The sequence below is a fragment of the Talpa occidentalis genome, unplaced genomic scaffold (assembly GCF_014898055.3).
Source record: "Talpa occidentalis isolate TD23 unplaced genomic scaffold, MPIMG_talOcc4v2.1 talOcc4.2, whole genome shotgun sequence".
Lineage (NCBI taxonomy): Eukaryota > Metazoa > Chordata > Mammalia > Eulipotyphla > Talpidae > Talpa > Talpa occidentalis.
The window spans coordinates 17,821,848-17,842,873 of NW_023602073.1; the positions used below are offsets into that span (position 1 = coordinate 17,821,848).

At 43.6% G+C, this 21,026-nt stretch overlaps 1 protein-coding gene and 4 non-coding genes across 5 annotated transcripts; 3 read left to right on the forward strand and 2 right to left on the reverse strand.

The window, feature by feature from the left end:
- Positions 1 to 6,516: 6,516 nt before the first annotated feature.
- Positions 6,517 to 6,589, forward strand: TRNAM-CAU (transfer RNA methionine (anticodon CAU)). Its single transcript has one exon. It is a non-coding gene; the product is annotated as a tRNA-Met (tRNA).
- Positions 6,590 to 8,137: 1,548 nt separating this feature from the next.
- TRNAI-AAU (transfer RNA isoleucine (anticodon AAU)) lies at positions 8,138 to 8,211 on the forward strand. Its single transcript has one exon. It is a non-coding gene; the product is annotated as a tRNA-Ile (tRNA).
- A 2,223-nt stretch (positions 8,212 to 10,434) lies between these two features.
- Positions 10,435 to 10,507, reverse strand: TRNAM-CAU (transfer RNA methionine (anticodon CAU)). The gene has a single exon. It is a non-coding gene; the product is annotated as a tRNA-Met (tRNA).
- Positions 10,508 to 13,115: 2,608 nt separating this feature from the next.
- Positions 13,116 to 13,209, forward strand: TRNAI-UAU (transfer RNA isoleucine (anticodon UAU)). The gene is made up of 2 exons: positions 13,116 to 13,153; positions 13,174 to 13,209. It is a non-coding gene; the product is annotated as a tRNA-Ile (tRNA).
- Positions 13,210 to 15,305: 2,096 nt separating this feature from the next.
- Positions 15,306 to 16,199, reverse strand: LOC119253537 (putative vomeronasal receptor-like protein 4). The gene has a single exon (XM_037521047.1). It carries the CDS (start codon positions 16,197 to 16,199, stop codon positions 15,306 to 15,308), a length of 894 nt encoding a protein of 297 aa, XP_037376944.1.
- Between the last annotated feature and the right edge of the window lie 4,827 nt (positions 16,200 to 21,026).

Below are 21,026 nucleotides of genomic sequence, written 5' to 3' on the forward strand. Positions count from 1 at the left end.
ATTGGGATTGCCTTTGAAAAGTTTTTGAATCGTCATTAGACACTACATTGTCTTTTTTCAAACAAATATTTTTCCAAAGCAACTTTCACACTAAAGAGTCAGGCACTTTCTATTGTTAGGCTTCATAATAGACAAACCATCTAAGAGACTGGACATAGTAGAAATTCAAGTGGAACTTCCTAGAACACTTAAATAATAGTTGGCATCAGGGAAGGTTTAAAGGAATTATAATTAATGCACAGGCTTATGATTAAACTGAGTCACTTAAGTTTCAATTTCTAGTAAAAATAAAAGGGTAGGAGGGGAATGATAAAGACTTTGTGAGTTAAGCATGCGACTTCAGGAAATCTAGAGTTTCTACTTTTTAAAGATAAAATTAAGTGCTTGAAGGGTTTTAAGCAGTGGTGTCACATAAGAAATTTGTATTTTCAAAGAAAACTTTGTAATACAGAATATAGATTAAAATACAATTAACAGACATTAGGAAAACAAGCAGAGAAGCTGCATAATATCAATGAATCATCACAGTGAGGTGAGCTAAGAGAAGCAACAAGAACTCTCATACATTACTACTTGGAGTGTGAATTGATACGATAAGTTTGAAAAGATGTGTAGCAATGTCTAGCTAAACAGACTTGTTCTTTATCAACAATTTCACCTATTTTTTTAATTTCACCTATTTTTATATACTCTATAGAAATGTATGTTTACATATACCAGTATACATTTTCAAAAATGTTTAGAATAGTAGTATTTTGCAGTAGTTGAAAACCAGATGCAACTGAAATATTCGTTAGTGGTTGTATGGTTAGATAAGCTGAAGTATTCATACATGGAAATCTGTATAGCAATGAAAATTATTCAGAAAAATCCAACAACGTGGATATAATTTAAAAGCAAAGTGAAATGTTTATATGAAAGATCCAGACCTACCTAATCACATCCTGTAAGATTTCATGTGTATATAAGTCCCAAACAGGCAAATTAAATTTAGGGATAAATATTGATAAGTAGGAATAATTTAAGTAGGAAGTGGTTAAGGGGAAGAGCTTCACGAATCAAGCCTTGTTAGAGATTCTGCAGATCTCTCAAACCTTGGCATCTTGTTTGAGCTGGCCATGTAATTTTCCCCAGTTAAGTTTGTCGATTTCTCTTTCTGGCGAGCGCAATCTCTTGCGCCCTCTGGTGTATGTCTATAGTACTGCATGTTCTTGGGACTTGAGCAAGCTGTCAGGCTCTGTTCCGAGGGACCCCCAAGCATTCAAAGTGTGGTGATTCCATGTCAGAAACCAATTCCTTAGATAACTTCCTTGGAAAAAGCCAGAATGAGTGACATAGAGTCCATTCATCTCTTTCCTTTCCAAGAAAGAAGTTGTGAGTTAGGGCATCTCCTGATCTAGCTGAGCTGTGTCAGCTTGGAAGGAGGTCTATAGTGGGTAAAACACAGTAACACAGTGACTTTACTTGTCCATTTCAATGTGACTATTCTTGGATTTGCACTTCTTAACTGGTTTTTGGAGTTCTCATAAAAGCTTCTTGGACCATATAGAAAGATGCTCACTTGGTATCTCTCTCGGGATCTATGGTTTATTTCTTGATAATTAAAAAAATTTTTTTTAAAGATTTGTTTTTGTTTTTTATGCATTCAAGAACTGAGGTGTAGGCTAGAGGTGTAAGGGGTGAGAGGATTCACCAGAGACAGAGTGGGGAGCAGAACAGGCATATCTATTGAAACACACTGCTGAGGGGAGCAGTGGGGAAACAGGAGAGGTCTGCTTCTCCAAGTGAGTTAGCTCCCTGGATGGAGCTCGGAGCTCAAACTCATGCTGCAATGGCTGACAATAGCTTGATTGTGCTGAGACTTTAACCCCTGTGCCACCAGGAAGACCCAAAATTCTTTTTTATTGAGTGGCATTACACATGGTTTTTATTTAGTCAGAGTATGACAGCAACATCACCGTGCAAGAACTTATTTCTTTTTTCTCTCCTGCTACCCCACCCACCAATCTCCCATCCACACCTTAATTCATCCTTTACTACACTCAAAACTTAGAAGGGTCAGAGTATTAGTTAACAAGATGGTGGGTAAAGGGTATAAATTCAGGGTAAGGAAAAGGAGATGAAACATTTTTCCCTAGCACCAATCCAAGTTTGCTATGACTCAACATGACTCAAAGAGATCTTTATGTCAAATTTGAGTTTTGGAGTGTTACATAGAGCTCAGCATTTTAATTTGGGATTAAGGCTGTGTCACTTGGGATATGCCATGAAATTGCCTGTATCTTCATGTGAAAGCAGAGAAAGAAAGCATTTCAGCGAGTAAAAATAAACTGGTGATGAATACCTAGATACATTTTTTTGTATCTTTATATCTTGGGTTGGTTTCACTCATATAACAGAGCTTAGTTCGGGCTAATTTATAAAGTTATATGGCTACTCTTAATTAGTTTTTTAGTATGATGACCTAATCCTCAACAAATGATATTGCAGGGATCTGAGAGGCGGTGCCCCATTGGATATTCTAAGCACAAATACAGATACAAAATGTTCATAACATCATGAAGTCACTTGACATTTTCAATATGTGAATATGGATGTAAATAGTATATGATTTCTATCAACAATTACAAATAAATTACAAATAAAAGCATTCTGTCTGTAAGCCATGAATTGCATCTGTCCTAATTTCTTGCACCTTTGGAGTAATGTCTTTTTCTGATCAGTAGCTCCCACTTCTCTGTCTTTCACATGCCACAATGTAAAATCTGCTTAAAGCCAGAACAGAAAGCAGATTATTCCTTGCCTACTATCAGCTGTTCCTTATTTGTATCCATGGTATCTATTTTGAGATGCAAATATATCTCACATGTATTTTCCCCTCATCTCCTTATTCTAGTTTAAGTTGTGGTGGGCAGCAATGCAGAAAGAGTTTAATCACACTTCCCCCAAAAATATCTATGCCAAGAACTTAAAAGGGTTTGAAGCGGATAGAACATGTAGAAGAGGTTTTAGGAGAAGCATATTGGACCAGACTTTGAAAAGGGTGTGTAGGAACTTTGCTATATTATGAAAAAGGATTCATTTTTTTAAATCTCAATTTTATTTATTTGTTTTTGGGGGTTAACAATGGTATATGATTCAGGAAGATAGGGTCATACCTCTCCAGATGTTCATCACCATGCCCCACTACCCCAGAGAATGCATATCCCTTTACCATAGACCATTGGGCCCCCGCCACACTTTGTTCCTGTCGCTACATCCCCACTCCATTATCCTCAGTTCTGCAGTCATATTTCTAGACTTTGCTTTCATTTAGTTTCATCAGTTCCTTGGTATTGTTTCTCTATATTCCACCTATGAATAAAATCATCTGGTATTTGTTTTTCCCTCCCTCTGCCTTATCTCCTTTAGCATAAAAGAAAGAAAAATTATACCCCCAAATATGGAGGAGGAGAAGACCATCAGCTACTTCAGAGGGTTTTGACATGCAGATCCTTTGACGTTGACCAAGTTAAGAGTTCACCAAGGAGAGAGTTCATCAGGAAAGATATTCCTAACATTAGGAAAATTCTTGTGTTGTGATTGGCATGGATGCTACAGAATTCCAGCTGAAGAAACCAGTTGGGTAGAAACAAGAGCAGGTTTAGCATTCCCTCCTGCCCTCCTTTTCCTTGGACCTGCATTAGAGCCTATGAAGTTGGCATACACCTGAGTGAATAAGATGATAACACATGGCTGAAGTTTACCGATGTCTTTAGAATCAGAACTCGGAGTCAGGATATTTCTCTGAGTCATATGGTAGTCTGTACACACTCGAGGGTTTGGATTGTAGCTCATGCCGGCTGCCCTTCCTTACTCACAAGGAGTCCTAGGTTTTGAAGGAAAAAAACAAAATCATACAGGAATGAAAGGATCCAGCATGGACCTTGCACAGTGGAGATGAGGAGAGACCGTGGCTGTGTGGACCAGGCATGGAAGGAGAAACTCCTCTATATGGCAAGATGAACAGCTTTTTAAATGAGGGATCCTGAAGTACTCATCAAGGGAAGTAGTGACTTCCTTGAAAATCTAGAGGTGACCATGTGAACATATTTGAACATGTCATGGGCTGAATGGTGTTCCAACATTCATATGTTGAGACTCTAGCCCTAGAAACATCAAATGTGACTGTATTTGGAGACAGGGCCTTTAGAGAAGAGATCAAGTTAAAATGAAACCATTAAAGTGGATCCTAATCCAATCTGACTGGTGTCCTTATAGGAAGAGAGATTATATTACCCCAATTAAGAAAATTAGTTAAAATTAAAGAAAAATTAGTTAAAATTAAAAAAAGAGATTAGGGCACAAACATAGGGACACCAGACATGTCAAAGAAAGACCATCTGGGGACACACTAAGAGGTGAGCATCTGTAAGTCAAGGAGAGGGCCCTGAGGAGAAACCAAACTGGCCAATGCCTTGATCTTAGACTCCCCAGCCTCCAGAATTGTGAGAAAAAATTCTGTTCTTTAAGCTTCCCATGTCTGTGGTATTTTATTATGGCAACCCTAGTACAGAGCAGAAGGATTACGTCAACAATTTAGGAGGATGTATTTAACTGTAAGAATGAGGAGGTTTGAGAAAATAGCATCTGGGTCTTTGTATAACCTGTCAGCTCCTGAGGTGAAGGATTCCCCAGTTGCCTCTGAATCCCCGAGCTCAGCAAAAGGCCTGGCACAGAACATGTTTGCAAAAGTTATGAGCAGAATGATGGAATGAAAAGAGGGATCCCAGGGACTGTGCAGAAATTATCTAGTATTGGAAATAATCTGGTATCAGGATGCTTTGCACTTTTAAAAAGAACACAAAAGCACCAATTTGAAGGAATTAATGCACTCCTATGTTCACTGCAATACTGTTTATAATAACCAAGTTATGGAAACAACCTAAGTGCCCAATGGCAGATGAGTGGATAAAGAATATGCATATATGTGTATATATATACACACACACACATCAATACACAGTATATATGTGTATGTATAGTATATGTACATATATATGTATATACACATAGAATACTACTAGGCTATAACAAAGGATGAAGTCTTGCTATTAGTAACAACATGGATGGTACTGAAGGGGATTATGCTAAGAAAAATAAGACAGGAGAGGGACAAACACCAGATGATTTCACTCTTATGTGGAATGTAAAAAAGAAAGCGAAGGGACAGACCAAAACAAAGGAAACCTTTGAAATCTGACTGCAGAATTGAGGGTCCCAGAAGAGTATGAAAGGAGGCATAGGGAGTAAAGCCTGGAGGGGGCCCACTGGACTATGGTGGAGGATTATTGGGGCTCTCGTGGAGGGCGTGGTGTGGAAACATGCGTTTGCAGAGGTGTCAGCTTATACACTATGTATTTTATTTTGTGGTCATTTCTTTTGCCATGCAGAAGCTTTGATGTAGTCCTGATTGTTTATATTCTCTGTTGTTTTCCTTGCTGTTGGAGATTAATTAATTCACAAAGAAGTAAGGTCTATTTTTAACATTTTGAGAGCCCGCCATACTGTTTCCCATTGTTTTGGCACAATTAGTTGTTTTTCATAGCAAATTAAAGCCTTGTTATTATTATGAAAATATGTTCATTTCTCATATACCCTAAGTGTACCTCAGGACTTGCATGGATCTGGACACTACACGTTAGGATGGGATGACCTAAGGTATTTATGGGGATTTGAGGGACTCAGAGGCAAGGTTGCTTTGGGAGTGCTGAACCCAGGTGCCAGGCAAATGAAGGTTGTGAATGAATGTCTACTGATTGCCCATGATTTTATAAATATTTGCTTCGTGAGTAAATGTGGTGGTGTGGGGAAGAATGGTGGAGAGTATAGAAAGCACACTTTTTTGGGAATCCACAAAATCTGCTTTAAAGGTCTGTCTTTGCCACTTAGTGGTGGATTTAATTCTGCTGAGTCTCATTTTCATAAGTGAAATGGGGAGGATGTGTAGAGTTATGGGAAACAAAAGGTTTATTTGGGCTAAATGGAATCTTCATAGAAATTTTGGTACATACAGGTCAAACATGGAGCCATAAAATCAGTGATATTATGCGGGCCATATGGCAACATAGGTGGAGATGTAGATTTAAATTAAGACAGGTAAGTGTAGATGGTAGACACGTTTGGGAGCTATTCACTCACTCTACAACTATTGTGTAAGAGTCTACTCACTAAGCATTGGGAGACTTTGGACTGTTTAAAAAAAAATGTTATCTCTGAGACAACGAATATCCTAACCAATAGAAGACAAGAGGAAAGATACTGGCCCAAGGTCAGGCACAATAGTACGGTGGATGCACCACGTTTTTCTCATGCGGAAGCTTTTCAAAGCGCGGGGCTAAGAGGAATCCGGATATTTGGGTATATTTTGAAGGACAAATAACGCTGAATCAAAAAAAGAAGAAAGCCGGACAGTAACTCAGCAGGGAAAGAAAGGAGACGATTCCTTTAGAACAGTACCAAGCACGTGCCTCCATCGCCTTCTTAGCGCAGTGGGCAGCGCGTCAGTCTCATAATCTGAAGGTCCTGAGTTCGAGCCTCAGAGAGGGCAGCGTTTTCTTTTTTAATTTCAAAAGCCTCCTTTCCGCTTTTTGTGTTGACCGCGGACTCCAGCAACTGTTGAAGATAATTCCCCTCATCTGGGAGAGCTGCCATATTTGCAGATTGGGATATAGTTTCTTCTGTGCGAAAATATCAAGAAGGTGAAATTGGGTCAGGGCCAGCGCTTTCCCGCCTCCACCATTCCCGTCCCCATTCGACACGTGCTCCGGGCCCCCCTATTCAACACCGTTTTTCCTAGAGGTTCGGGGCACGTCCTCCTTGAGGCTTCCTCATTCTCCCACTAGGTGGCGGTAGAACCCTGCAGTCCTGAGACCAGACACCCCAAACCAGGTGTCCCAAACAGCCGGGCAGGGCGGGCGGAGTGCGCGTCTCTCACCTGGCGGTGCCGGGGGAGCTTTGCCCGCCCTGGCTGAGCGTCTCCTTCCCTCGGAGCGACACCTCAGTGCAGATGGGGAAATCCCTTTTGGGGAGAGGGCCTGGGGGTGGTCTGTTTATAGAAGAACACGCACATCTCGGGCATCTTTGAAGTGTAGTAATTGCATCTTTCTGATTGCCACTGTGGTTCCACGTACGAAGAAACAGGACGGTAGCAAAGGTGTGTCCAGGCAGAGGGGCTGAAGAGCTGCACTAAAATCAGAATAAATAAAGGAATAAAATCCTTTATTCCGTCAATAAGTCGGTACGTGGCTATATCGCTGTTCAGTTCCTGGGGACCGTGGGTTTTCTTGGGGGTGCAGCCTCCCCGTGGACCAAGCCTGCTCCGACACACTTCCCAAAATGGATCCCTAGGAGCCCTGGTTTTCCCTACGAGAGGCAAGTCCAGCCAGGCTGAAGCCTGCGCACGAGGAATCAGGCCTTATCTCTGGAGAGTGTCTCACCCTCCTCGGACGGCGGGACCGTGGAGCTCCCTGGGGGTCTGTCTCAGGCTGCAGGGCCCGCCTCGGAATTCCAGGTGAGTCTTTCTGTGCCCAAGGTGTGGGTGCACTCAGCTTGTTTCATGGAGAAGAAACGAAATGCCTAGTTGTCTAAAGTGTCTTTTTCAAATAGAAACATGGGAGTGGTTTTCCAATTTAGATAAAATGTGGCGGGGGCTGGGGAAGAGAGGGATCATATACTGTCTTTGGGGAGAAATGGCTGGAGAACACGATGGGAATTATGCTGGAAGTCTCGTGCAGAGGTAGCTGAGAGGGCCACTGGCATCTGCTTTGACAGCAGGTGAAGAGCAAGTGGTGGTGATTCTGTCGTTCGTCAATTTCTTCGAGCGTCGCCCAAAAACTAAGGGGATAAGGTAGAAAGAAGGTAAAGACACTCGCAGAGTAAAGGGTGCTGAGGTTGCATTTTCAATGCCAAAGCAGATGGTATTTGAATTTTCCTTCTGCAGAACTGTGTTTTAACTGAAATTTTGGCTTTAAAGCAGATTGAGGATCGTAACTTCTGCTTAGGTCTGAGATAAACTCGAAGGGGAGACTTCCTTCGGTGAGTGAAATAACAGTCCCCTTTAATTATCCAGTTATATAAAGAAAGCGGCCCATCGCTTGGCCGGTTAGCTCAGTTGGTTAGAGCGTGGTGCTAATAACGCCAAGGTCGCGGGTTCGATCCCCGTACGGGCCACGTGGCTGGTTAGTTTTGTTAAAAATTTGATACAACCCCCCCCCCCCCAGAGAATAGAAGCCTGTAGTAATCGCATTTGCGCCCTTTTAATCTTGCTTTCTTTTTAATCTTGTGTCAGGGAGTATCAGTTGATGAAGGGAATTTAATAGTCCTGAGATTTCATAAGGAAACCGCGATTAGCGAGTAACTTGAAAAACAAAAAGAAAGGGAAACACAGGTAAAAAGGCCAGGGTTTTTCATCTTTTCACATTTCCCAAGTTGTCCAAATATTTCTCAGTCCTCACTAGCTCTTGCAATGGATTTTTTTTTAAGTTACGCCCTCTTCCTGAAGCACTGCCTTTTGTATGAGCAGGGTTAGTTAAGATTTTTAGAACAACTTGGGCTCTTTGTGTCTGCCTCTTCATTCCTATTTTCCCGTTTTCACACTTGCCTCCAGAGATATTGGATTTGAATAGATGTCCCATACAGAAGCTCACCCTAGCATTACTCTTTGTCCAACAGATTGTTAGATCCCAAAACAGCCTCTGGGATACATCTGACTCCTCTCCCAGTTTTCTGAGGTGGGGTTGCATACCTCCCAGAGAGCCAAGCACACACCTATTTTGTGATGTTGGCCAAGTTGTTGCTCAGCCATCTTTCTGATTAGATTGTAAGCCTCTTGGGGGCAGAATGCTTATGCCTGAGTACTTTCAAAAGTCTGCATGAATGATGGAAGAGTGAGAGAAACATGTACAGGTTTGAAAAACAGAGTGTGACTTTGGGTCAAATGGACCTCACAGATCTTTGGGATCCATGTGTGTGATGGTCAGATGAGAGGTAGGCTATACAATCTTTGGTGATTGGTCCGGCTTCTCTGAGTATATCCCTAAGGTTTATTCATGGTGGCTCCATACATCTCCGGGATGGAGATAGCAGTGCAAGGATCAGGATGGAGCATGCCCAGTAGGTCCAAAGTCAGAAAAAATCTGGAAGGTTGAGTTTCGCTGAGGCTGAGATGGAAGAGAGCCACTCCACTGATCTATGGTGGATAAAACAGTGAGCCAAGTGCACCTCACACCAAGGTATCTGTAGCATTGAAGTGATTGATTTGGGGATTGTAAAAATTCAAGTGATCAGACAATTTAAAATTAATGTCCACAAAATCAATATTTATGAAATCTTTAGCTGCAAGCAGACATAGAGAACTGTCATTTGCCTTTTAAAATAATCACACAGGGAAGGAAAGTGACAGGTTGGTTACTTCACTGGCTCCATCCTCAGTATACAGAACTCCTACTGCAGTTACTTCTGAACTCTCATTCTCACAATCTTAAAACAGAGTTCAGAGGCAGAGAAATGGAAACTTCTTTTGTGTGTGGGAACTTAATAGATTGAAGAGAACCCTCTTCATTGTTACCAGTCATTGGTAAGAGAATTAAGACAACTAGGTTTAACTTTTTCCTGTGAGGTTGTGATCCCACGTCCCCTGAAAAAGATGGTTGTGGAAAGAAGTTTTGGAGCTGGATGAGATTTTTTGTTGTTGTTAGAAAGGGGAATGGAAGGAATGGTGATCATTGTTTAGGGGACAATGCTATATCCCATTTAGGAAATGAAGGGAAATTATTTAGTAAATTACTGGACTCATTTCAGCCCCATACAACAGGTCATAAACAGTCCATTTGTAAGAAATCCATCTGTAATAGAAAAAACTAAAATTGAAGCTCCAAATGAGTGATAGTGATAAGGATAATGATGCTATTAATAGTATGTGAAGATATAATGGTTTTTTAATCAAAATGCCAGATCCAGTGGTAAAGGGGAAGAAAACGACTTGAGCTCCAGAACCTCAGATTATAAGAATGACATACTGCCAACGACATTGAGAGGAATCCCTTCTGAACTGCTCACGTTAAAAGTAAACTATCAAATTTTATTCTCAACGTGCAGTTGCCATATCAATTTTCAGCATTTAACGAACACAAACGTTCCTTGAAAATCAGCCCATGTTAAGCCAGTACTGCAGCAGAACCATTCCATACCCAGGAACGGTGGAGTCCACGTCCTTATGTCTGCCTGAAGCCCCTGGTTTAAGCTAAACTTATTCAACCCCTCTCACTCACGCTGTTGCGGCGCCCAGAAGTCTAGAAAAACGATTGCGTCCTTGCTAGGGAATATAGAAATCTTCCTCAACTCCTTATTTGATAGCGTTTGCTAATTTTACGTAGCAAGCCACCAAAACGCAACTGCCCTCTCTGAGGCTCGAACTCAGGACCTTCAGATTATGAGACTGACGCGCTGCCTACTGCGCTAAGAAGGCAGGTGGCAACCTATATTTATCTTTAAAATAAAGTATCAAATACCATCTTCCCAAAGGCTTTAACAGTCCCCAACTTTCAAAGAACGCAATTATAATCAACACCACTTGAAAATCTCTCCAAATGAGTCAATGCTGCATCAGAAGTCGCTTGCACCCAGGAGCGATGGAAACCATGCCTTTCCAGTATTCACCCAACCATAGGATCTTCTGGACTTTTGGACTAGAAATACTGTTTTTTGCTGCTCTTGTGTTCCAGTGATGTGTTTTTTCCTACCCTCAGAGATAATCAGTTAATTTTAACAGCTTCCACGGTCGTCTTTGTTGATAAACATAGGAGGTGCCCACTTCATGTCAGGTCACTGGTTGAGTGAATGAATGAACAGCTTCCACTTTCCTACCATCATGCTTCTCTGTCTAAATGTGCCATCTAGAAATGTTTTAATTTCATGAGAACAGAAACAGCTATTTTTCTTAGTGCCTATTTCAATATACATTATATATAATATTATATATGTGTTATAACACAAGGTGGGGGGACCTAATTTACTCATTAGCTACTACAAAAGAGCAAACACATAAACACTGTATGGTGAGGAAATTAACTAAACATAAGATCGAAGCCTTCAGGAAGCAATCAGGTGTTAGTCAACATATAATTTTAGGGACTAAAGGTATAATAGTGATATTTCCGGTCCTTTGAAGTGTTAGAGCCCTAGAAGGACCCCTAACCCTCCCCACCCCGAGTTTCCCCCGGCGATGCTCTGGGAAATGGGGGTGGGATGCTTTGCCATCGTGCAGTTCCCGTCCACCACCAGGTGATCTCCCCAGTGGCTCAGCTGCGTTGGTTGAGGCTGGTCTGACCGAGTGTCCTTCACTTCTGGTGAGCACAGTGTAACCCGGTGGTTTTTCAACTTTATCTGCGACAGAACCACGATGCCTGCCCCTGCGCAGATACTGCGGATGCTGCTCCTGCCTGGTGACTGCGCTTTGAGAACAGCTCTTAGCCTCTCTTAGCTGGATCACCCCAGAACGCGCGAATCTTCGGCGCACCTGGGGTGGGGTTCGCAAGATAGATTCTTCCGCTGAGGTACAGAACACAGATAGGACTTGAAACGCTACAAGCGTCTCAGGGGGTGATAAACGATTAATTTCACTTTAGATGCTTAAGAGAGAAGTTAATTCTTTATATTTGCAGTGGATGCCTTAAGGCCTTAGGGATGCCGAGTTCCTAACACATTTTACATAGAAGAAGAAACTTGGGGTTTTCTTGGGGTCCATTTATCTATAAAAAACAATTCTTGAGTTGGTGACTTCAGTACACTTTTCCTCCTGTACCGCAGTCCCCTTTATCAGTGTTGATGAAGACAGCTGGACATTCGCCCTTTCCTTTACAGGTGTAGAGGTAGACAGTTTACCTCGAAGGGCAAATACTGTAAGTTTCAAGAAAACTTCAGGGGTTATCATTCCTTCTTTGTATATCTTTATATACACGGTACTTTCACAGACGACTCAACATTCTTCAATCTCACATTACAGGGATTTGGGGGGGGGGAACACATCCTATGAACATGTACCGGGCAAATATAACAATTTTAAAAAAAGAAATAAAAGAAAATGCTTGGGGTTCTAGAAAGACCAGCTAATTCTATAAAATCTCTTACTGTCCATTAATTACATCGCCCAACACAGGAAAGACCCCAATACACCGGGTAAACATACACACACACACACCCCTTCCAGATAAAGCTTCTTCCCCATTCTCCATCTTTAACCTACTTAGATATCTATCTATATCTATCTATATCTATCTATATATCTGTAGATCTACATAGATCTATCTATATATAGATATATTTTATATAGATATATTTATATTTTATAGATATTTTACATATAGATATATTTATATATTATATATATTTAGATATATTTTATCTAAATTTATATTTATAGAGATTTATATATAGATTTATATATAGATATATTCATATATTTATAAATATATATTTATATAGAGATAGCTATCTATATATATTTAAACCTAGCTTAACCCATTATAGCGACCACACAAAATCTCAGAGATTAATCCCGCATCTGTTCCGGTTGCTAGATGGTTTTCGCGCCGGGCCCCAGGGAGGATGCCGGAGGGAAGAAGAACCGCTGGCCTCCGCCCCCGCCCCCGCCCCCCCCTCCGCAGACCACAGAGTGGCCGAAAGGCGGTCCCGCGCCGCCCGCCCCTCCCCCGGGGTTTGCGTCCTCGGCTTCTCGCCCGTCCGTTAGACGAGAACGCGAGGGCGGGGGAGGACGGGAACGGCTTTGGGCACCCCCACGAGAGGGGGTTCATGGCCCTTCCCCTCCCCCCCCCCCCTCGGCGTCTCCCCGGCGTCTGCACTGTTCCCGGCCCCCCTGAAAGTGTCCGCCTTGGTTTCCGCGAGCAGAGCGCCCTCGGCGCGGGCGGGGCCCGGGGTCTGCGGCTGGGCCGGTCGGTCTTCGCGCGGGAGGTACCGCTGCGGGGCTGACGGGGGTCCCCTGGGCCACCCAGCCCGCGGCAGGCGCCGGCTACGTCTGCGTAGATCAGGCGACGAGTGACCGGAAGTGGGTCGGGAGCGCTCCAGTGGCGCAATCGGTTAGCGCGCGGTACTTATACGGCAGTATGTGTGCGAGAGATGCCGAGGTTGTGAGTTCGATCCTCACCTGGAGCATTGTTTTCCAACGCGACTCATCCATCCGGGAGACCCTTCACCCCCTGCTTTCCCGCCCACATGACCTTCCCTCCCCATCAGGAACCTGGGTTAGGTCTTCCGAAAAATGGACGGATGTCGAGTTCCCGACACATTTTACATAGAAGAAACTTAGGGTTTTCTTGGGGTCTATTTAGGGTCGTGGTGGAGGAACACTTTTAGGGTCCTGGTGGGGGCTATCACCGAGATGTCGAATGACCTACATTTGTGAAAGACGCTAGCTAGCTGTCCGCCTTGCCCCAAGTCACATATGAAGTCAGTGGCAGAAACAACTAAAGATTGGATCTGACTTTTGCACTACATCCGCTAGGACATAAAATACTGATATTAATGGTTTTACGTGGTATATATTATATGCTATGTGAATATTTATTACATAATGAGCACCACTTATTTATATGTTTTTAAAAAGATTTATTTATTCATGCATACAAGAACTGGAGTACAGGCCAGAGGTGCAGGGGTGGGGTGGGGTGGGGAGAGGATTCCCCAGAGACAGAGTGGGGAATAGAACAGGCGGATTGACTAAAATATACTGCTGAGGGGAGCAGCGAGGGAGTCAGGAGAGGTCTGCTACACCATATTTATATTTTTTAATGTTAAGAGGGACTGAACTCATTCTGTCCTGACAAACAGTAATCATGAATTCAACCTATATTTTTCTTGTAACTTGAATAAGCTTGGGCAACTCACAGGGAACTTCTGTGAGTCCTCAGTCTCCCTATCTGTTAAATGAGAGACTTGTTCTCTGATGACATAGGGCCCTTTTAGCACCAATGTCCTTTAGCGGGATCCACAGAAATGTTGTGAAATTGGTATCTTAGGAGAAGAACTAATCCTGGTCCCTACGCCTAGGCCCAGGCCATTGACCTGAATCAGTATTTGAGTAGAAAGAAAGAATGGATTTCCCAATTGTTTCTCCTGCCTTAGTAATCTCCCCCCACCCATATGTAAGTCCCTGTCCAAGTCCTTTAGAAATCTCCTCATCAAGGCCTTCCCCTTTTACCTACTGTGCTCCTCATGCCAACCAGAGACCAGGGATCCTAGAAAAACAATCTCTCAACCCTCAGAGGAGCATCAAGTGGAAGTTCCCTGAGCAATTACTGTGGCCCAGTACCTGCACAGGCCCACATAAGCCCACAAATTTATTTACTATAGTGGCAGCAGCATCATGACCGTCTCCATTTGCCATGTGAAGGAACTTAAAGAGGGGTCATTACCCTGGCAGGAAAGGGAGAAGCACCTGCAAACAGAGTCTTGCAGAGCAGCCCTGTGCTTGGAACCCTGTGATCTCTATCTTCCTGGCCCCTTCTCCTGACCTCTGTCAGTTCATTTCCTCCACAGTAACCACCGTATGGTCTCTGATAATACTATAGCTCATTCTGTTTGTTTATTTTATTTTATTTTATTTTATTTTATTTATTTTAGGTTCACACCTCCTCAGATGGCAAATGGCAAGAGTTCATCTTTTTAAAATGTCTGAATATTATTCCATCTTGTAATGTACCACATCATCTTAATTTACTCATCTGTCCTAGCTATTTGATTACAATGTCTTGAGGCTGGAAATGTATCACAGTTTAAAAAAAAATAACATTCCTCAGGCAATATTGCATTGAGAGGGAGTAAAGTAATATAAGTTTACAAATGGATCATGACACTTGGGTAGGATTTATGAAAACATTTTTTTTCCTAGGAACAGGAAAGGAGGGGGCAAGAGAGAGAATCTTTTTCCTTTTACTTCTCTTGTTTTCTTTATGCTTAGCATGCTGATTAAGTAAAGGAAAAAGAACAATAACTGTGCAAGCAAGAATATAAACACCACATGATAAGGATGGTGGAGGGGGACTCTGTCTTTCCCACTTACTGGAACTCTTGAACCATCCATAGATTGCCTATTACCAGAACTCTTCTTAAAACAACAAATATCTATTCTTATAATATTTGATTAATTTGCTACTTTAATACATGAAAGCAAAGGAAATCCCCCCACACTAACACACCCTTCACTCATGAAGAAATCAGTGTAGAAAGTGATTTCCCTCTTGACACTGAACTCACCAGCACTTAGCCACATTGACATCCCTGCTCAGCAGCACAAAGGGGCTGAAACTGGCATAACCAGAGGTCAGAAATATTTGAAGATATAAAATTGAGTAATTTTGGGCCTTGAATAAGCCAATGTAGAAGGAGAAAATGAAATCTGCCCAATAAAAGAAAAGGAAGCAGGTCATGAGCATGAGAACACTCTGAGTAGCTTTCATCTCTGGACTGGGAGTTCCTTGTAGCCTGGAGGTCTGAAGATAAAGGACACACTTATGATGCTGATACAGGCGAAAGGCCATGTACCCGCTGCTCCAGCCCATCAGACTCTGAAAGACAACATCCCGCAGAGTCATCAGAGTGAGGAAAAGCAACCTCACTATTGGCTCAGGCACGAGCATATTACAATGTCCAAAATCAGGTCTAAGTGCAGAACTGTTGGTGTCCTGGCTGGCTGTGATATAGAAGAGCAGGTTAGAGCTGATGAGGAAATTGAAGACCCAGAAGAGCAGGAGACAGGGAAGCACTTGCCTTGCAGACCTTGGCTTGAGCTTTCTCCAGGAGGTGGTCCTGGGACTGATAGTGATGGCCTGGACCACGCTGAGGAGACAGGTGGTGCAGATGGAGAGGCCCCGGGCCACTCTCCCCAGGAAAATCACAGTTTTACAACCAGCATTACCTAGGAAATTTCTGAGGTGAAAAAATATGATTATATCTATGCTTCCTTTGGTACAAATAATGATTGTATTCACAAAAGCCAAATGGATCAGGATAAAAACTATGGGTTTCTTCTCAGGACCCATGACAAAAGTATATAAATGTCCCAATAATATAAAGAAGTTGCCCACAATTCCATGTCCAATAAAACAAAGGAAGAGTAATCCCAGGATGAAGGTACACCAAGTCATCTGACTTCATGAACAAAACAGGAAAAAGTTTTGCGAAACAAAAATAAGTAAAAATGACATGTCAGGCCTGTGACTTTTTCTGTGTCCACTATAGTGATAAGCATAGTTTCCATGCTGAAATATGTAAATGTAAATGGTACTGTCCCTTGATATCATTCTTTGCTCTTTCTTCTTTTCCTCCTGCTTTTATTGATTACATTTAAATATCACACCCAGAGATCACTCATAAGTGCCACATTTGTGCCTCTGCCTACCTTTGCAAAGGTCCTTCTAGCTACCCTTCATTTGTAAAGTTTACATGACTTTATATTTCTCAGGCAGTAGTTAAGGCAAGGCAATAGCACTCAGTAGCTTTTAAACTATAAAACTGAGTTTCAGCTCAGACGCTTCCTTCTCCTTCACTACCCACACCCTGTAAATTACCTCACAGTAATGGTTAATGTTGGTGCCCCACTCACCTTTCTACAGTCCATACACACTGTATGTACACAAAGTATCCTCATATATTTTGAATGTGAGGCTAAAAACAGTGATCGTGTCAACAAAAAATTGTACTAAGCTAAGTGAGAGCAGTTTCACAGAGGAGCTTAGGTGACTTACCTCTGCCCTCCAAATGGTATAGAAAAGTGCAAGCCCCTGCATCCAGAAGGTTCTAACTCTTTGAAAAATTTGCATTCTTGATCATCCAGGTGGGTTGGGTCTGAGTGATGTTTTTCTCCTGTCTTTCCTAGTCTCATCCTCCACTTTGCCTGCCAGCACTTCTCAAATCATCAGAAAAGCTTCCCCATCTCTGCATCTGGTACTATGGACATCAGTCCAGTCTGATTCTGTCCTTACAGTTTTGCTAAATTTAGTGACTTTTTTCAATCAGAGGAACCCACCTCGTAGGTCAAGTCTTCCTAATGAAGGAAGCTTAAAGTAGAAAACTTTAGGTGGAAGTTTCACAAGGTCAGAAACTTGAGGTGGGGGTAGAAATGATGAATGTCCTTCAGCCTGCCATAGGAGACTGTGGGCACAGGCTGTGGTGGGGACTCTGCAGGCACAGGCAGCTGTGGAGTGATAGGGGCTAGGAGGGAGAAAGATTGGGTGAGACACTGAGCTAGTACAGCAGAAAATCTGTACACACATATTGTTTATGACTGTCTGCTCTAGTTCAATTTCCAGCCTCAGCACACTGGGACCAGCCTGAGGCCAGGAGGGCGATAAGGAGCTCCATGTCTTTACTTTATTGTCATTCACTGGTGACAGGTAGCCTGAACTCCAGTCTTTCCAGTCATTACAAAGAAACCAAAGGCCTTACAGGTGAGTGCCCCCAGACCTGAAAACTAATAGATTTCAGAGTAGATAAAACTCCACTAAGGAACACAATGTGAAGGCAGCTGTCACTCTGACAAAACCCAGGACTTGTCCCAGACTGCCCACCTGTGACCTGCCCAGGCATCTCTTTTCATAAACCTGCCCTTTAAAGAGTCAGCCTTTGCCTGACTATGAAAAAGAAAAAGCCTATGCCAAGGTCTTTTTCTTAGCAACTCACCTTGTGCCACTGAATGGAAACTGTACCCAAATCTTTCTAAGAGGGAACCCAAAACCCCACTCACTGAACCCCAGCATCTGAACCGCACCACTAAGATCTCTCATTGGGATGTGCAACCACTTTACAAACTGTATAATTTTTTTCTCTTCCTTCCCCTTCTCTACCATAATGAAAGCAGCTCTGGGAGCTGCAACCTGTCCTTTTGCCTCACTTCTACATTCATGTGTGGTTTTCCATGGCAGTCATTAACCTATTTTCCGCCACAGTTTGGCCTCCTCTCCTTCTCACTAATATTTTTTTAATTCACCGTCAACTGCTCCAGCAGCATGAACTCCTGCTACCGCTCCTGCCCTCAGCCTCCCCTCTCCCAGAGCTCGCTGCTGCCCCCTCACCCATCACCTTCGATTGGGCAGTGAGTTCCCTGCGGGCCTCGAATCCTGTTGTCCTGGCCTGTTTCCTTCGGGACACAGCCCCGGGAGAGGCTCCCATCTCCCCCTAGTACCTGAGTGACCTAGCGCTGTGCTGTTGGGGATGGGGCGCTCCCCGACCGGAGCAAGCTGCAATTCTACAGTCTCACGTTAGGCGGCGCTGCAGCCTCGTTTCAGGGACAGCAGAAGGTGTGGCAGGGCTGGGAGCGCTGGGAAGCCTTTAACTGGAAAGGAGGGAGGGAGGAGCCGGTGGCTCCAATTGGTCCTGGAATGCGGAGGAGTGACAGGAGCAAGGGATGCGGAACAGAGGGACCCTTCCCACCCAGACAGGAAAAAACGTTAAAAACCCTACTGCTTTTCTGCTCTGCGCTGCTCTCCTACTTGGCTGATACTGCCGCTGCCTCTCGCGTGTTCGTCCTGTGGCTTCCTAAAAAACCTTGTCGCTGGCGGTTTCTGGTGCCTCGTGAAATTCTTTTTTCCAGGGGCACCGAATACCCTCCAGTGTCGTGGTCCCCAACAGTACCTGCAGTTAAATACTCCCCAACAGTACCTGCAGTTAAATACTCACAACATTTTTGTGACTCGATCATTAAATGAAGCGGTGCTTGTGGTTGCAAAGCTGCATGTTCATCACAGAGATGAGTTTACAAGCCAGTCTGGTGAGAGATTTGAGTTGATGCATGTTTTCAAGAATGTAAAAATTAAATGACTTTGGAAGTCAGTCCACATTGGATGACACATTCAGTAGAGACTCTACTATCTCCTTCACTATGTGGATGATTTTAGTTCAAAACCTCCATTGATTCAAAGAGTGACAAGGACAGTCACTAAAGAGGCTTATAAAGTATGTTCAATTTCCACTTCCCACATCTCTGTATTTATTTATCTCTGTCCCTCTCTGTTTGATGAGGAAAAAATATCAGATTTTGGATGAGGATTGTGTCTTTGCTTTCTGATAAGCTTCAAAGCTGTGTAGTTCAGCTATACATTGATACCTGTTCTGGGGCATGTTGTGATGTGAAATTATTTGTATTTAAAAGAAAAAACTTTCAATAGCTTCTTACTGTCAGCATTTCAGGATAAAAAAATATGGTGTGTATGACTGTAATTCACTCAGGGTTTTCCATAGGAAATGGAGGGGAGAATATTCCAGATGCCTGAGTAGTGTCATTACATTTGGGAAATACAACTGCAGGGGCCTCCCTGGTGGCACAAGGGGTTAAGATGCAACCTATGAAGCTGTCCGCATCGTCTGCAGCATGAGTTTGATACCCTGGCCCGCCAGTGAGCAACCCACATGGCGCAGCAGACCTCTCCTGACTTGCCTGCTGCTCCCCTCAGCAGTGTACTTTGGGCAATCTGCCTGTTCTGTGCCCCACTTTGTCTGGTGAATCCTCTCACCCCTCACACCTCTGGCCTGTACCCCAGCTCTTGTATACATAAACAATTGCAGTGTTCAAAGAATAAGCCATAGCATCCTGGGGTTCAACTCCTTGCCACCCCATTGCTATCCGGATGTTTTTGAGCATATTGCTTGGGCTCTCTAGTCAAATTTTACTAATCTGTAAGTCAGGGGTGATATATAAACTACAAAGGTTCATTAGGAGAAGGAAATGAGCTGATATATATGCATATAATTTAAAAAGAGCCATGAAATATATACACACATATATTTGGGGGTCGGGAAAAGATAACATCAGAAAAAAACTACATAATAAGAGAACAAACATATTCTATGCCAAAAGACTATAGGATACCAGAAATGGTAAAAGCCCACAGCTGAAGGAATGCTGGGGACTGCAGAGAGTAAGAGCTTCCACACACCTGGTGGAACACCTTGGCTTCTGCTGCCCCTTTGCTTCCCTCACCTGAGTGCAGGGGGCAGCTCGGGCACACACTGCAAACACATCCCCATGACAGCTCCTCATGTAGCAGAGAGAGCAGATGACTTTGGGGCAGGCTGTGCTCCCTGGTCCTGCCACCTTCCTCCCCCTGAGTGACAGAGGACCCCCGAACCCCATGCCTGGCCTGTGGCCCTGCCCCAGCAGCCTCCCTTCCAAAGCAAAGGCAGGCCCTCCAGGGCTCAGGACACTCACCTGGGCAGCGGAGCAGCAGGGATCCAGCAGGGGCTGGCACAGCAGCAGCAGCAGCAGCAGGCCCTTTAGAGGCCCAGTCTCAGCCTCTCTCTCCCTGTTGTCAAGATGTCAGCTTCACACGTGGGGCCTGGCTTGGGCACAGGGTCTCTGTGCACAACACCCATCTCTGGGGCTCAGCTCTCCCTCCCTGGTGCTTCCTAATTGCTCAGCCCACAAACACCCTCATCCCAGTGACAGCAAAATTGCGGTGGTGAGTGAGGGGGGTGGAGGGAAGAGGGCAGTTCCCCAAGCACAGCTGGGGGAGAATCCAGGTTCCTGGAATCATGACCGCCTCCTGCACCCCTACCCGCTAGAATGGGCCCACCACCCCCCAACACACAGGCAAATCTCAGGAACAATCCACAAGGAACATTTGAGCGTCAGAGTGGCTACTTTCACAGCATTTGTAATGCTCTCAGGTTTGGGGGGCTCCTGGATTAGATGTACCTTGGTTCTTGACTACGGTGTGAGAAGAATTCACAGCCACATCTTTACCAAAAGCAAAAGCAGAGTTTATTTACAGACAGAATAAAAGGACACCCAGTGAGGGGTGGGTAGAGTGTTTGGTAAGAGCAATTGTAAGGGAATTGTGGGGGCTCCAGTCTCAAATGGGAAGCAGGAACTGTTCACTTTGTGCCATCTGGGGTGCACTGTGCAGGAGCTCCTCTGCTCCAGGCAGAGGTTTCTAAGTCATTCCCCTTCTCTTTGCTACTGGTATGTATATTACCAG

Excerpts from the sequence above, each read along its gene's own strand:
- LOC119253537 (XM_037521047.1), bottom strand. The coding sequence starts at position 16,199 with ATGACTTGGTGTACCTTCATCCTGGGATTACTCTTCCTTTGTTTTATT.